The sequence below is a fragment of the Phacochoerus africanus genome, chromosome 3, assembly GCF_016906955.1.
Source record: "Phacochoerus africanus isolate WHEZ1 chromosome 3, ROS_Pafr_v1, whole genome shotgun sequence".
Taxonomy (NCBI): domain Eukaryota; kingdom Metazoa; phylum Chordata; class Mammalia; order Artiodactyla; family Suidae; genus Phacochoerus; species Phacochoerus africanus.
In genome coordinates, this window is record NC_062546.1 from 110,781,871 (window position 1) to 110,799,719 (window position 17,849).

A 17,849-nucleotide genomic window follows, 5' to 3' on the forward strand; every position below is an offset into this window, starting at 1 on the left:
CTCAGAGAGCCTTTACTTGTGGATCCAGTTTAGAAGGGCTGGACAGTGTCTAAGAAACAAGACAATTTTTACCCAATTTCTATCGAGACTTGAACACAACTGGGTTGTTAGTTAGTCTTCATTTAGGTCCCTGAGGAAATCCTAGAAGGCTCTAGTTTCAGATTCTACCCTCCTGACAGGTAACACTGGAATCCAACCTTCAGGCGTATTTGTCACATCACCTTAGCTGTTGAACCATGAATCAAAGAAAGCGATTGTCCCTTTTTTACCCTTCAGGAACTGTTTTGGGGGAAGCAACGAGATATTTTAAAAGCAAATTGGCTTTAAGTGTTTCTTTTAGATACTCAGCGATATATAAATTCAAGTTGTTTATTATGATTAAGGAGCTGGATTCTCCAATATGAGATAAAGAATAGTGCCCTGTAATACTGCACAGAGAAGTCTAGAAGATGGCAATTGTCTCCCTTCAGGATCTTCCCACACCTTTCCATGAGCACTGGTATCCTCAGCTATGCCAAAGGCCGTTGGCAGGAGACCATATGTGGAGGGGGCACTCGGGTAGCAGGGAAGAGATTCTGGGGCAGGGGAGGGTGCTCTTCAGAACAGGAAGAGCTCAAGTTCCAAGACATAGAAAGTTAAATTAACCAGATATCATGGAGATGGCCCTTATGGCATGGGGGAAATATCCTCTTGATAGTACTTATATTTGTTTAAGGTGGTCCCTAAGCCATTGTGCTCAATCCAGACCTCCCTACGCCTATGCATGTGGGCCATTGTATTTGTTGATGATAAGATGATTTCTGAGGATGACCTCCAAGTGCAGCAACATCTGCTCTGGACCTCATCACACTGGGCTGAACCCGAGCTTGGCTCCTCCAGAAAGTCTGGTTAGCCTAGCTGATGCACCAACTTGTTTTCTTACTCTGACATCCAACTCCATGAAAAGCAGAGCCTCCATTTAAGATAACAGAGGCCTCTTAAACTCTTCCTATGCTTGGAAGCTTCTTCTAATGTCAGCGGAGGTAGCTACTATGGACAGAGTCCCAACTGTCTTCTGAAGAAACTCCAGCACTCCCCTGAAACTCTGTCAGCTGGTCCAGCTTACATCGGAGTGTTCTGCCCAGACCTGAGGCAGTGCACCCTGCCCTGGCCTTCACTGGCTCACCTATGGATGCCAGTCTCTGCTCTGGGGCAGCTTTCAGGGCCCTAACCACAGTCAGCTGTGGGTCTGCTCTCCCCAGCCTTCATCTGCACTCAGTGCTCCTCCTCCTGGAGCTGGCACAGCCTCAAGTGCCCTGAGCAGCTCTCCATGTGACCACCTCCAACCAGCATCCTCCAAACTCCTGCTCAAGGCCCACGTCCTCAGTGTGGACCATCTGTGACTCAGCCTGGGCTTACTCATCCTCCTCTCCCTCGTCCCCGCCTGCCACTGTTCCCCAGAACCTGCCCTGCTCCCACAGTCCCACCAGGCTGCTGCTGCCTCCAGCCCAGGCCAGTGACATCTATCCCGCTGCTTCTCCCCATTTATCCCTTCGCTTCTTCTAGGCCTCCCCTGATGACTTCTTCTACAGTGACAATCATCAATATTACACCTTTAAGAATTAGGAAGAAAATGTCTACGGCCATGTGCATGGAGAAGTCAAATCACCAACTTACCTAGGAACGAATCCCACCAACGGGAAGATAATGATGAATTGACTAATTTGTTGTCACTGATTCCTCTCATCCTTAAGGAAAGAGTTTTGTCAAACAAGATGAGAGTGTCCTGGAGTTCCAGATATGGTGCAGTGGGTTAAGAATACAACTGCAGAAGCTCGGGTTGATCCAGAGGTGAGGGTGTTCACTCCCCAGCCTGGCACAGTGGGTTAAAAGATCCGGTGTTGCCAGAGCTGTGGCTCAGAATCAGTCTCTCATCTGTAACTTCCATATGCCATTGGTGTGCGTAAAAAAAAAAAAGAGAGAATGTCTGAAAGACTTTGTTTCACAGCAGTCAGGTTAGTTTGCACAAGTCCTTACTTTCCTCACTGAAGTAAGTTAAGTACTTTAGTATTGATCATTGATCTCGGATGTACAGGAGAAATAGTAATAGAAAGGGACTGCATTTAACGCACAACCAAAAAGTTGTAAGAGCTTTGAATCCTTTTTTCAAAATTGCAGGGGCGCTCAAAATCTACAAAAACGGTACTCCAAATTCTTCTATAAAGCAAATAAGCATCTGATAATTTATCTCTCCGGTGTATCCAAAATGCTGCACAGGAAAATGCAGGATATACTGCAAAAATATTGCTGAACCAAGGGAATTAGGAAATGGTTTGTGTCTGGTCTGATGTTAAAGAGTCCAAACTAAAACTTAAAGACACATGTCCATGAGACAGGTCTTGAACAAAGACCCTCATTTTCCAAACCCTGGTTTGGTCTTCAAACACGTCTACATGCTTTGTCCTCAGAGACTTCGTGGTGCTTTGAGGGAAGGTGGGAGGGGCCTGGATTTCAACACACTCACCTGGCCAGTAGTACATGTAGACCTTCCTCTTGGCCTTGGTCAGAGTGATCCACAGAGGTTCTGATCCATTCCACCAGAGAGGCATCAGGCTGTCTCTGTTGACACCTATGTCAAATGACTTGTTGGTGGCCGGGTCCCACATGTAGTTCCCGATCATCTGATGGACCTCACAATGGCGGCCTATATTAACAAAAACACAAGGCTGAGGGTTTATTGTTCTGGTATTTTTACCTTTCATCCTTATATTCTGGATTTAAAAGCCATTCAGGCTCATTTAGGAAGCATAGAATAGCATAAAGACTTACTTTGGGTTTGTTTTGTTTTTGCTTTTTTTAAATCATAGGTGTTTCTTCTCTCTTAGATTAGACAATCAATTCTAAAGACAATCAATTCAGTAAGAAGTTCAATATTGATTGAGGATGGAGACATCCTGAGCCAAGTTAATTTGCCAAATCTGAAGCTCTTTTAAGTTAAACTGAGGACACTGTGTGTAAAATTGGACCCATTCTTCTTGGCTTGAGGTCTAAAGAAGAATCAGTATGGATGTTGTGGATCCCATAGGCCTTGCTTAGGTTCTCAATCCAGAGGTCTCTCTGCACACTCTCCAAACCCTCCTCCCATCAGACCATGAATCTAGAAGCTATGGAGTTTATTCCCTTTTTTCCTGGATAAGAGGAGTTATTGCTTCAGTGCTGAATGATGACAGAACCTATGACGTTTGGAACAGAAGGGTGAAAAATAGATTCTACTTTGAAAAACAAAGCAAGAAAACAACCCTCCAAATGGAGTGTTATATAGATGAGGGTTGCTTCTGTTGGGTACAGCTTAGTCCCAGAAGAGAAGCCAGAAGTGAAAGACGCAGTGCTTGGACTCTTTTGAAACGTTGGGCTTAAATTATTTATTTTGGAGCAATCTGTTACATCTTTAAAGTAAAAATAACACAAACATTGGCAAGTGCATCAAAAATTGCTGCAATTTTAGTGAGCGTCATTTGGCACCAGGATAAAACATGCTTCACTGAACTCACTGACTATGCTTAATCAAAGTGGCTTTTTTTGTTGTCTGCTTGTTTATTTGCTGTTGTTCTTTCTACTTGCCAAGCCCCCCACCAACACACACATTTTACTTTTAAATCAAAAAGGATAAACCATAAAATGTAATTTTGAAAATCTGTAGACCCAAAATATCCTAAAGGAAAAACATTTTATTTCATCACAGAATCCCAGGTTTTTCACAAATGATGCTTTGAATTTAAATCCCAGAGATCCAAAAAAAAGTCTTTAACCAAAGCTGTAGGTTAGTTTTTTAACCCTGACCAAAGCTTTCACATATGGCCTGATAAAACTACCAAACAAAATAAAATAATAAAAACTTTGTGCAAATTCTCCAACGGTTAAGGAACTTAGTAGCTTTATTTATTCCTTCTACTAACATTTATTAAGTGCGCTACAATATCATTCGATAAAATTTACCTCTTCTTTTCAACACTCTAAAACCAAAGGGTTCAGGCTCTCCCCCCTTCCTTTAACTTTTTTCTTTATGGGTAAGAAATTATGGCCTCCTCTGGATTGTAGAGCTATTGTATGATCAGTTGTGGCGGGGGTGGGGGGGGGTGTAAGAGAGAGAAAGAAACAGAGACAGAGAGATGGAGAGACAAAGAGACAGGACAGAGAGAGAATATTATTCTCCCAGAGAATTTTGCTACACTAAATTCTCTACCTCTTACACATACTTGTTTGAAACACCCATAAGACCTCACTGAGGAGAGATAGGATCTATGTGTGCAATTAACTCACAGTCATACCTATTTCTGGATCTCAGATAATGAAGCCTTGTTTCCCATGGCTATCTGGGTCCCTCAGCGTTTTTTCAGCTTCTCTGTTCACCATTATGTAGGACATGGCATTAGCTTTATTACTTTTCCTTTCATACCAATTGGTTGTAGTGCCCAAAGACTCAGGTTGAGCCTCAAAGACTAATTACAGCATCCTTCAGGGAAGCTTCTCAGACAAGGCTCCAGAGGCAGCTCTGGTTCCTGATCCCTCCCAGCACCCCGGTTGGTCTAGGCTGGCCCAGAGCGGCTCATCAGTCCAAGGGGAATTCAGAACTATGGAGTTAAGCAACCCATTCATTCCACTCCCCTGAGACCCAGCTCTCCTCCAAAGGCTGGATGTGATGCATCAGCATGGATGGTCCTGACCACTTCCTGTGAGTGAAGGGTGCCTAAGAAGATCCTGGAACCAGTGGTTTTCCTTATACGATTAAAGGGTTTCTGAGGGTAGAGTGGAGCTCTTTCCTCAAGAAGGTCATCTCAGACCCCTATTTAGAAAGTGGGCTTTATTTTTTTAGTGGATTGGGCCTTGAGACGAAGTGGGAGGGTATATCCTTCAAAGGCTTAATCACAGATGCCATTACTAGTCCCCAGGGGCATCCCTTTGTTCTGGGAAGAACTGCCTTTCATGGAAGCCAGCAGGGGATGTACACTCTCCATCTCCTCTTCTCGAATCTTATCTCCCAGCTGAGCTGATTTTCCTTCCCATGCATATATTAAAGCTAGCAGTCTGTGTTTGTAATAGTCTGAGTCTGCTGTGAGTCTGGTTTCCTTACCTACCTTGGCCCTCTCTTGCTTTTTCGTTTTTATTGCTTGGGTAAAAGTGGTGGCTGAAAGAACAGAACAGAACACAATGTACCAGCTTCTGCAGCCCACAAACTCTCATCTCCATATTTCTGCCTGACCTATATCTATTTTTATACATCTGCAACTCTTCTTGATTTTTCTCTGCTTTGGGCTTTCCAAACAGAGCTTTTCTGTAGTTTTATTATTCGGATCCTTTGCTCAAGGTGTCAATAGAAACTTTCTTGACACCATCACAGACCACAGATCTCAGGTGGTTTTCAGGTAGGGTGTAAAGGTCTACTTCTGCTTCTCCTCCTCGAAATGCAACTTGGTGGGGCTTTAAAAATGTGCCAGCAAGCTCGGTGCTCACCGTAAAAATGAGAACAGCTCCTAGTAAAAAAAATTTCCAAGCATAGCTTAACATTTTCTTCCATTTTCCCTTCTTATCCCTAAGACCCAAGAGTTTACAAACTTATTAATATGGGAGTTTCTGCTGTGGCACAGTGGGTTAAGAAGCCAATTGCGGTGGCTTGGGTCTCTACAGAGGCAAGGGTTCGATCCCCAGCCCAGCACATTGGGTTAAAGGATGGCATTGCCACACCTGCAGTGTAGGTTGCAGCTGTAGCTTGGATTCAGTCCCTGGCCCGGGAACTCCCACATGCTGGGTACGGCCATTTAAAAAACAAAACAAAACAAAAATGGAGTTCCCACTGTGGCACAGTGGTAACCTGCCTAGTATCCATGAGGATGTGGGTTTGATCCCCGGCCTGGGTCAGTGGTTAAGGAGCCGGCGCTGCCATGAGGTGTGGTGTAGGTCGCAGACTCAATTCAGATCCCATGTTGCTTTGGCCATGGCTGTGGCCGTGGCTGTGGTGTAGGCTGTCGGCTGCAGTTCCGATTCGACCTCCAGCCTGGGAGCTTCCACATGTCAGAGGTGCAGCCCCAAAAAGCAAAAGAAAAGAAAAGACAAGAAAGCTCATTAATACAAAACCATTACCTGATTAATGGCAATCATTATCTGATCAATTGATAATTGAATAAGCTGTGGACCCTTGAAGTCCATCTACAGACCCACCTCAGTTCAGGAGCTGCTGTATTTGACTGGAAGTTGCCAGGGGCTCTCAGACAAGCGGCCAGGGCGGGGCTACTGCTTGTCTTCTTCAGAGGGAGCTCTAGGGAGTGGCCATATCTAGAACTGCCCTGTGAATGGAAGAGGATCTGACACCTTCACTTTTCATTCCTCAAAGTCTTAGTCAAGGGTGTTCTGCTGTAAGGACCATCACCAGAAGTTTCTTAGCAAGTACCCATAATCCTCTGCACTATGTTACGTATTTCCAAACATCTCAAAAAAGGCTGGTGTTCCCATCAAATGAGATGACTGTCCATTTTCTCTGTAACTGAGCACCTGTAAGGTGGCTACAACTTAGTCTTCAATCAGTTGTAGTCTTTTCTCACTATTTTCAAACATTAAATATGAATTTCATTTATGGTTTCTTACTTTGTATATTCTTTTTTTTATTCACTCAACCTGTATTTATCCAATAATGTTTACATGCCAGATATATAAAGATCAAAAGATGTGGTCCCAGTCTTTGAAGGGCTCATAGGCTGGTAGGAGCAACTGTGTGGCATAGTGGTTAAGGTGACAGGTCTTGGAGTCAGAGTGTATGGTTTCAAATCCAAGCTCTGCTATTTACTTGGACAGGTAGCTTAGACTCCCTGGATATAATAGTAGTTATGATGAGATAGATAGACATGCAGTGCAGTGTATGGCCATAGAAATGAGCATGCTAGCTGAAACCATGCCAAGCTACCTTAATAATCAGTGGGGAAAATTATGACTGTTCCATAACCTTAAAAATATGTGCCAAAGGAGTTCCCGTCGTGGCGCAGTGGTTAACGAATCCGACTAGGAACCATGAGGTTGCGGGTTCGGTCCCTGCCCTTGCTCAGTGGGTTAACGATCCGGCGTTGCCGTGAGCTGTGGTGTAGGTTGCAGACGCGGCTCGGATCCCGCGTTGCTGGGGCTCTGGCGTAGGCCGGTGGCTACAGCTCCGATTAGACCCCTAGCCTGGGAATCTCCATATGCCGCAGGAGCGGCTTAAGAAATAGCAAAAAGACAAAAAAAAAAAAATAAATAAATAAATAAATAAATAATGTGCCAAAATATTTTAAAACTCTCTTACTGTGAGTTATAACTACATGGAGAAATGAAAAGAGTAAAATTAATATTAGTACCTTATAATTTAAAACATTAGAAATATTGAAAGTTAAAGAGGTTTATTTATTTAAAAAAAAAAAAACCTTATCAAGAATGGTTTGAACAGTGATTGCCTTCTGCCTGAGATAAAATGTTATAAAGGAGCATCTTTTCCAACTGAGGCAAACTGTTAGACCCTTTCTAAGTGGAGCATCCTCAAATACTTTATCCTTTGCATTTTCATTGTTGTGAAATATGTCTGAGCCATCTTTTAATGTGAAACATTTTTTTGGTAATGTCACTTCCTCTAGGACATCCTCATCCTTTTCATCACAACCATGTTCCTCATATAGGTCAATTAAGTTTAAGTTCTCTTTCACTAAGTTCCTCTGGCTGCATAGTCTCCAATAGTGCCAGGGTCAACATTCCCATGGTCAACCACTTCCTCTATGATTCCAATTCCTTTTAATTCAAATATTGAAAAGTTATTTTCACAGTACAGTAAAACATTTCTGTCACACTGCACACATATTACTTGCTGTTACTTTCTGCCATGATGCTTGAATGTTTTCAGTTGCATGTTCTATGATATATTATTTCCAAAACTCAACTAAATAAGTTGCATGATCTCCCACTATAGCCTCAATAGTCTGTCCAAAAGTCCATCTAAGTTAATAGGATTTAAAAAAACTGAAATAACTTCTTGGTTTATTTACTGGATTGTTGAAATTGGTTTTGTCATAAAAAGAAAAATTCAAATCGTCATTCAAGTGTCCAAGAGAATCAGGATAACCTGGAGTGTTATCCAGCATTAGCAGCTCACTAAAAATTAAATTACATGCGTTTAACATTGGAAGACAAAGAGGCAACACAATTATGTGCTTTGCTGTCTGTGCATGAACTAAATAACAGATGGGCAGCAACCAATCACCAAGAGACCCTGAAAGAGGCGATGGGATTGGCCACTGATTATGAGGCACATTTGTTATTTACACAGTGATTTGTGGACTGAAGCTGGGAGTGAAGTTTCAATTTTTTGCTGCAATAGTTACAATTAAGGTTGCCAAATTTATTTTAGCTAATATGCTGTGGTAACCGAAATGTGAATTGTGTTGTTGGGGCACTGGTATTATTTAATGAAACTTCAATCACTCAATTTTGTGCTCATTCAAACAGTGCAAAGGGAGAAATGTCTCTGTGTACACACTTACATATATGAATACACAGTACCTAGTAAGCACTGTTAACCTTAACTTAGTATGTACTATCATTATGAGAGTAGAGGGTCACACAAACAAATACAATCTCAAGATCAGCTGTAGCCCCCTTTCTTTTGAGCTCTCCACATGACTTGTCCCAACCTATTTCCACCAAGTTTCTTGCAAAGCCCTGTGACAGTCATATAATTGCCAGCATCTCTACTTCTAGATTCCTGCTTCCATAACAGATGCCACCTAGAAATGAAGCTCAGCGCCTTACTGCATTGCACAGAAAAAAACCCTCATATGAAATACTCATGAGTTGGGTGAACTTTACCAGGGATTCAGTGGGGTACAAAGGGAGAGAGAAATGAAAGTGGTGCAAAGAACTCCTGATTGAGTATCGCACATCCAAGTTCTTAAAAGTCCTCCCAGCTACCCCCCACCAGGGCTTCCTCCTTGGCCCCTCACTTGAAAGGTCCTGGCCTTGAACCTCTTACTGATTCATCTCTGCTCCACAGACAACACCTACCTCCAAAATATCTCTCCAGGAGTTCCCGTTGCGGTGCAGTGGAAACGAAACCAACTATTATTCATGAGGATGCAGGTTTTGATCCCTGGCCTTGCTTAGTGGGTTAAGGACCTGGTGTTGCCATGAGCTGTGGTGTAGTTCACAGATGCAGCTTGGATCCCACATTGCTGTGGCTGCAGTTTAGACCATCAGTTGTAGCTCCAATTCCACCCCTAGCCTGGGAACTTCCACATGCTGCAGGTGCAGCCCTAAAAAGACCAAAAAAAAAAAAAAGAAATTTCCCTCCAAACTTCAAAGTTTTCTGAAAAGCAATTCAGCCTTCCAGGGGTCTTGCTCAACTCCTAAAATCACATAGCTCATGAGCTTATAGAATGCAAAAAAAAAAAAAAAATGGGGGGAGGAAGAAAAAAGGAAGGAAAAAACAAAAAGAAAGTGTTTCTTTGCATAAGAATCACCCACTGTAGAGGCCATTCTAGTTTGAGTTGCCAGGTTTATTTTAGCAAAAAAAAAAGTTGTAAGATTCCCAGTTAAATTTGAGTTTCAGATAAACAATGCTATGAGCATGCTTACTTTGCTATAAATATGTGCAAAATAGTCCGTGGAATATATTTTTGCTAAAAAAGTATTTGCTTTCTTATTTAAAATTCTAATTTAACTGGGTATCCTGTATTTTACTGGGCAACTCTATAGAAAATATCCTTTATTTGTTCCTTTCACCAACACAGTGAAGGATAAGAAGTGGAATCAGGAGGTATGGGCAGAACCCAATAGGAATGCAGAAGGAGGAGGGGACAAGACTGCCTGGAGTCAGGGACAAGCTTCTAGAGGAGCTGGGAGTTGAAAGCTAAGTAGGACTTCTCCGGACACAAAAAGTACTACAGACAGAGGTGATGGCATGTGCAAAATAATGATGGGATGAGGGGTTGGATATTTCTTACTCAGGTAAAATGCAGACTCTTGCTTTCTACCACATCCAATTATATGTTAGGCTAGTACAATTCAAGACAGTCATAGATTCACCCAGTCAAGGTTCTGGCACAATACACAGATGGTCATTAACAGGGTTACTTGCAAAGGGTTGGCTGGAGTCCTGGGGATTCAATAAGAGATGGTGAAGCAACCCAGGCTTAGTGGCCTCAGGGAGACATTTCCACCCACCCTGCACCTGCCCCCCAGGCTGGAAGAGCAAGGGGGCCAGATGTGGCCAGCAGGGAGCCTGGGGGAAATCAATACCTCAACTCCACTGTCCCCCACCATCCAGCTGAGGCACTCCACGAGATCAGCCTCCTGGGGTTCCTAACAGGCTAGCGCATGGGGAGTCGGACAAAGAGACAAATTGAGAACAGCCAGCACAACTGCCAGAGAAAATCATAAGCCATGGACTTCTCAAGAAAATCATGGTGACCTCTCAAGTAGGAATTCTTTAATTATGGGAGACCACCTGAGTTTGAGGTTATCAACACATGGCCTTGTGAGTGTGTATGGTCCCACACACATCTCAGAAACAGAAGGACCCTCAGCTGGCCTCCAGGTCTAAGCCTCCACCTGCAAATTTAGAAGCAAGGAATGACTCTCTGCATTTTATACATAAATTAGCTGCAAAAGGGATGATTATTTTGCTCCCCGTCCCAGTGCTAGTAAGTGGCGTGTGGGTGGAGCGGCAAAGAGAACACAAGCAGCTTAAACCTGGATCACCTCCCTTTTTTGTTCCCATGATAATCTCTTTAAAAAAACTGTATTGGAGTATGGTTGACTTACAAAGTTGTGTTAGATTCAGGTGTACAGCAAAGTGAATCAGTTATACATGTACATATATCCAATCTTTTTCCGATTCTTTACTCATACAGGTTACTACAGAGTACTGAATAGATTTCTCTGTGCTATATGGTAGGTTCTCCTTACCTATCTACTTTATATATAGTAGTGTGTATATGTTAATTCCAGCCTCCTAATTTATCACCCCCGTCCCAAGTTTCCCCTTTGGTAACCATAAGTTTGGTGTCGAAACTTCGAGTCTGTTTATGTTTTGTGAATAAGTTCTTTTGTTTCATTTGTATTAGATTCCACATATAAGTGATCTTATATGGTATTTGTTTTCTCTGTCTGACTGACTTAGTATGATAATTTCTAGGTCCATTCATGTTGCTGCAAGTGGCATTATTTCATTCTTTTTTATGGCTAATGTTCCACTGTATATATGTACCACATCTTCTATATCTGTTCCTTTGTTGATGGACATTTAGGTTGTTTCCATGTTTTGACTATTGTGAACAGTGCTGCAATGAACATTAGGGTGCATATATCTTTCTGAATTATGGTTTTCTCCAGATATATATGCCCAGAGTGAGATTGCTGGATCTTATAGTAGTTCTATCTTGGCATTTCACTTTCCTTGGATGCAACAGATTTAGTGGTTACATTTGTATTCTGGAACACAGAACTATACTGATTTCAAGATGAGACCTCTTGGCTTTTTTAAACCATGTATTTGTGTCTCTGAACACACATGCAGAAAAACAACTACATAGCAAATTATATCACTAAACACTCAGGTCTCACAGCCAGTGAGGAATTTCTCTATTATACAAAAGCTTTCTTCATTCTTGGCATATGATCACCTTTACAAAGTAATATTAATCTTTAATTTCTAAAGCCGCTTCATTGTGTTTTTCTGACGTCTATGTGTTTCCATTAGATGAATATGGCTGTGTCTACTAGATATCAAAACAGCCCATTGAAAAGTGAGAAATGAAGTCATATTTTAGGCACATCAATTTAGCCAAAACATGGAGACATAAACACAGATTACAAAATATTAGTAAGAATCTTGGAAATGATTCTTTTAGAACATACATATTTTCTGCAAACTGTTACATTCAGAATGGCTAAGCAATGAGGTCCTGCTGTACAGCACAGGGAACTATATCCAGTCTCTTGGGATAGACCATGATGGAAGATAGTATGAGAAAAAGAATGTATATGTATGTACGACTGGGTCACTTTGCTGTACAGCAGAAATTGACACAATACTGTAAATCAACTATACTCTAATAGAAATAAAAAATGTTTAAAAATACACATTTTCACCCAGAGGCAGCACTTGGATGAGTTCTGAGTCCAGAGCTGCAGGCAGGCCTCTAGGGCCACCCGCTGGAAGTTGCAGTTACAACCATGTGTGACAGGTACACGGAACCAGACTGTGAGCAACCTGTCCATCACTGGAAGGTGAAGGGTACAGTGGAGAGGCGATGGGCATGTGGTCTAGAAGGGGTCTTCCCCTTTCTAGCTGTGGGAATTGAGGCTAATCTTTAACTTCTCAGAGCCTATTTCTTCCCATCTCTAGAATGGGATTCCTAATAGTTGCCTGGCTGGATTGTGGTGGGTATTAAGGACTAAAAACAGCTAACATACATGTAATTCCTACTACGTTCCAAAGATTGCTCTAAGTTCATCCATTATGGGTTGAATTGTGTCCTTCCAAAAAAGATATGTTGAAATCCTCAGCCCCTAGTACCTCAGAATGTGACTTTATTTGGAAATTGGGTCTTTACAGAGACATGTTAAAATGAGGTCACAGGAGGGACCCTCATCTGATATGACTGATGTTCTTATAAAAGGGGAAATCTGGGGGTTTGGGATCAGCATATGCACACTGAGGTATATGGAATGATTGGCCAGTGGGGACCTGCTGTACAGCACAGAGAACTCTACCCAGTATTCTGTGATAACCTATATGGGGAAAGGATCTGAAAAAGAATGGATGTGTGTACATGTATAACTGAATCACTTTATTATACAGCAGAAACTATCACAACATTGTAAATCAACTATACCTCAATAAAATTTTAAAATATTAAAAAAGGGGAGATTTGGATACAGAGACAGACATGCGCAGAGGGAAGACGATGTGAAGACATAGGGAGATGATGGCCATCTACAAGCCAAGGAAGGCCGGGGGCCACCAGAAGCTGGAGGAGGCAAGGAAGGGCCCTCCCCTGGAGTCCTCAGAGGGAGCATGATGATCCTGCCAACACGTGGATTCCTGTCCTCTGGCCTCCAGAACTGACAGTAAATTTGTGTTGTTCTAAGGCATCCAATTTGTGGTGCTTAAAGTAGTCTTAGGAAACCAACACATTGAATTTTCACAAATACCCTAAGGGGTAAACGCTATTGGTAGCCCCACTTTATAGGTAAAATAACTGAGGCCCAAGTAGCTAGCCTAACTCTCACACTGGTAGGTAGAGTGGAGCCAGGATTCAGCAGAGGGACCCTGGACCCAGAGTCCTTGCTCTGAGCCACTGTGATCCACTAACCCCAGTCTCGCAGTGTATGACCTAGTGCTAACACAGCTGCAGCCTTACTAAGCCCATAGGGAGGGAACCACTGCTGTGGCCATACTTGCCTTCTGTACAGCCCTCTCTTGAGGACAGGATGACTGCAGGGGACCAGTCAGTCCAGTTATAAGGTTCCAGGGATCGGCCCACTCAGGAAGCACTTTACCTGGGGTGACGTGTGGACTGGCCAGAGGCTGAGTGAGCCTCAGGACTGGTCGTAACCCGAAGGCCAAAGGCCTGAGCCACCTTGACAGGTGTCTGCTGATCAGCTTAGTAATAGGACTAGTTACCAGCTCTTGGCCACATTCCATGTGTCTGTAGCTAAGTTCTTTGCACTTCCATCTCATTTAGTCTTCAGAGATAGATAACACCATCCTCATGTTGCAGGTGGGGAATTAAGGCTCGAAGTGGCCAAGTGACAAGGCGAGCATCAGATAGTTGGCAAGAGGACAGAGCCCCAGTTTGGAGCCAGGTCTCATGACTCAGCATCTGCACCTTTCTCAGCAGCCGCTCCCCTCCCACCACCAGGTTGCTCGTCAGCCACCAGGCCTTGGTCATTTTAGTAGAAATCACCCCACAATCCAGGATGGCTTCTTGGGGGCTCCCACAGGGTCACGATGCAGAGGTGCTCCGATCTCCAGAAAGCCAGCTGCTCCTTCCTCGTGCAGTTATCATGCACAAACTTTCCCTCTAGAGGAGGGAAGGCTGCCAGGCAAGGGAAACTAACAAAGTGGGCTGCAATCTCTGCTCCTTCTCCCTCTGGAAAGGCTCCAGCTTCGGAACTAGAGGCTCCCAAAGGTCTAAAATCTGGACTCTCAAGTGAATGCATGCATCTTAGAGGCTGAATGTGTGCAAATACACCACCTCAAACTGACACGGCTCTGGGAAGCAACTATAGACCTGACTATAGAGCCAGGCAGCCAAGGAGGTTACATGAGTCAAACTTCCCCACCACTCCTCTTCCTACTTTTCCGTGAGCGTTTGGAGGCTCTAAAGATGAGTATAGACTAGTGAATTTTCAAATAACTAATTGATACCCAAGAGACTTGAAAGAATTAGCAGTGCATTGTTCAAAACACCTACCTAACTTAGAAATCGAGATTTGCTCTATGGATCACCTCTGCTGGAATACACCTTATTTTCTTAACTTGTCCAAAGATGTAATTTGGTACCTTAAAGAAGTGGTTTCAAATGAACTATGCAGATCAAGTCGAAAGAAGAGTTCACAATTTGCACATCTTTAAACGCAGCTACTGATGTATGTGCCAGACGCTGTCCTGATTAAGTCTGAGTCACAAATATGGCAAGACGGAGATAACAGGCTTTGATTACAGTGTGAAGTGTAGGGACTGCAACAAAAATAGCCCCAAAATGTTAAAAGGGGAGATATTTTTGATTAGAGACACATTCATGCTCCTGGTTTTCAGGTCACTGGACTCAAAAGAATGCACTATTTAATTTTTCTGGAGTGTGCTAGCTTGGTGCAATTATTTAACAATGAGAATAAAGGGACAGAAACAAAAGTCATTTTCCTTCATAAGCACAAAAATGTAAGTTTGAGATTTTTTGTTTTAGACACTCTTTGTTTTAGGAAAGCTAATCTTTATCAAAGCTCAAAGAAATTTCCAGACAATTTAATCTAGCCTCACTTCTGTGCAAAGCTGGAAAAGAGCCTGAATTAAGTACTGCCTTTAAGACAGAATCCCTTTTGAAACACACTTCCATTTTACTGAGTATTTCTAGGGACTTCTAAAAGATGGTAGGTGTTTGGAGAGGGAACATTTTTATTCCTGGTCCTTATTCTTCCAAACATGAGACAAAACTGGCCAATCCTGAAACTTCTCCACCTTCTCCCTGGTAATACATTGTCCATCTTCTCTCCCGCCCCCCAACACCCGCAGGCACCCACCTCTCTCCCTGTGACATCAGATGGACCACACTCCTCATGCTACTGGGAGTGGTTACTTTGGCCTAAAACAAGCTCTGGCCCCTCCCATCCTGTCTGCTTGCAGGTGGTGGGAGGCCCCTTTTGCATTCCCTCCCCACAAATTCACCCAGGATGGAGTCCCCCTCCATCCCCTGCTAGGACAGGGGTTGCTCTAGTTCTCCAGCTGCCCCACCTATGACTAGGGCAGGGGTAGGGTGTAAGGATGGGGAGTTCAGTTCTGTTTTTTTAAAGGGGCACATTTAGGTCTTGGATCTGAGCCACATTCTCCAATCCATCTTTCCAGTTGGTGGAGAACCTGGAATGGCTGCAGGATGATCTATAGCAACAGGCACCAAAATATCATGGGATCAACCAACAGTGCTAGAAATTGATTAAGAATGAGCAAATGCAGCTATTCAGGAGGGATCCACAATCTGAATGGCTCAATCTAGTGTGAAGGAACCAATCCACAGTAAAAAAAAAAAAAAAAAAAAAAAAAAAAAAAAAAAAAAAAAAAAAAGCAAGTGTGAGGTATGATGCTGACACATCCAAGTTTCCAAGTTCACTGCCTTGGGTCAGACATGGCCATAGAGTAAGGAGACCAGTCTCCCAAATCATGAGAGGACCAAACAGTCTAGGTCATGACTGTAGCCACAGCTTATCTGCCCTGATCCAGGAGCACCAGCAACCAGCATATAAATAGATGGTGTCTGGAGCTGACACTGCACCTCGCCTAATGACCTGTGTATATAAATCTCCTTGGGTGCTTTTAGCATATATAAAACATGATGAAAGATAATTTGCCTTAGGGATGAAAGAGGAACTCAAAGAAGTAATCCATCAGTTGGCTAGGTGTGAGGAGTATCTTTTCGATGTATTGATATTTTCCCACTCCTAACACTGGACACCATTGGGATAGAGGAGCTTTTTGAGTTAAAAATAGCAGTGTCAGGAAGGCTGAAAACTGGCAGGAACTGAGGACCGCTGAGAGGCATGCGGCCTAGCAGAAAGCATTCTGGAGCCCAACAGACCAGAGTCTATCCCTGCCCTGGGATCTCACACAAGTCACTTAATGCTAGTGAGCCTCCTTTGTCCAGAATTAAATAATTTGGGGTAGGCAAAACTTCAGCACAGTGTCTGTGGACATTAAATCCCCCTTTAAAGTCCCCCTATTAAACAGCATGCCCTGGTCAAGGGCTTCTAGGAGGGAGGAGGCTGGGCAGCCTGTTTATTGCCTCATATTTACACACCATCTCCTGAAGCAGACTCTCAAATCCCCTTGAAGGAAGAACACACACACAAAGCATTTGCACCCATTACCATTGCTCAGGACGGTTTGCAGAGCTTCCCCTGGGCCTCCCCTGCACCTGGGAAATGCCTGGCCCGACACTGCCCTCTACTGGCGATCACAATAATCTCCACCACTCACAGCCTCGTCCAGGGTGGTGCTGGGAGCCTCGCCCCTGTGCCAGCCTTGCATTTTTTCCTCACATCTCATGATGTAAAGGCACCCCCAGATGTTCAGATCTGCTTGTGAAGATACTGTTTAATATCTTCTTTATGTCAAGAATTCAGGCCAAGGCCAGAGTTTCGCTGCAGCAAACATGAATCCTGCAACCTGCAGAGGTTTGGACTTGGTTAGTGTTAAGCCTCTCTTCCCACATCCTCATCCGCATCCTTCACCCCCATCCTAACAGTATCTTTAAAAAGTATTTTTAAATGAGGTACATACTCATTTGCTCCTGTTGTAAGATGCAATGGGAACGTCCCAGGGGATGTGGAAGGGGACAGTGATGACTTTGGACACTCAGCATAGTGCACAAGGCACAGGCCCCAGAGTCCACGGAAGTTCACACTGAATCCCGCTTCCAGTCATTACACAGCTGGTCACTGTGGGGGCCTCCCAATTTCCTCCTCTTTAAAATGAAGGAAATGGGATTTTCCATTGTGGCTCAGCAGAAACGAATCTATCTACTAGGCAGAGACTGAGTGTGAGAAATAAGTGAGTAGCTTTTAATTTTAGATCACCAGCTGTTGCACAGCCAATGAAATAGATTAAACCTGGATATTATGAGTGTAGATATTTTCCATCATTAATAGGCAAGTGAGAAACACTGGCGTGAATTTGCGTCTAGAAGACTCTCCCCCCCCCCATAATATAACTACAGTACACAATACAACTAGATCCTGGATAAAATACACATACACACACACACACACACACACACACACCCATGAGTTTAAAATATTGCTCATCTCACAAGTCATCCTGCGTCAGAAGTGCCCCTTCTTTTCTAGAAAAGCAAACCAATATCTTCTCTCAAGGAAAGTTTCCATTTAAGTCCTCGGATTTCTCACAGACTAAGCTCAATCAAATATGAGCTTAAAAAAAAAAAAAAAAAAGACCCAAATACACAAAGTAAATCTTGTGGCTCAGGCAGGAGGTTCTCAGCCAATGCCCCTTGCCTTACTTCCATAGTGAATGATTGCTGCTGGGAAACAACAGCTTGCCCAGAGATGCCAGCTTGCAGCCACCT

General features: G+C 43.3%; 1 protein-coding gene across 2 annotated transcripts in view; it reads right to left on the reverse strand.

Moving 5' to 3' along the window:
- ENPP6 (ectonucleotide pyrophosphatase/phosphodiesterase 6) overlaps positions 1-17,849 on the reverse strand; it is an 83,188-nt gene that overhangs the window by 42,208 nt on the left and 23,131 nt on the right. For both annotated transcript variants that reach the window (XM_047772329.1, XM_047772330.1), the window contains one exon: positions 2,504-2,683. In XM_047772329.1, the coding sequence (XP_047628285.1) occupies positions 2,504-2,683 (180 nt within the window). The remainder of the gene's footprint in view (positions 1-2,503; positions 2,684-17,849) is intronic.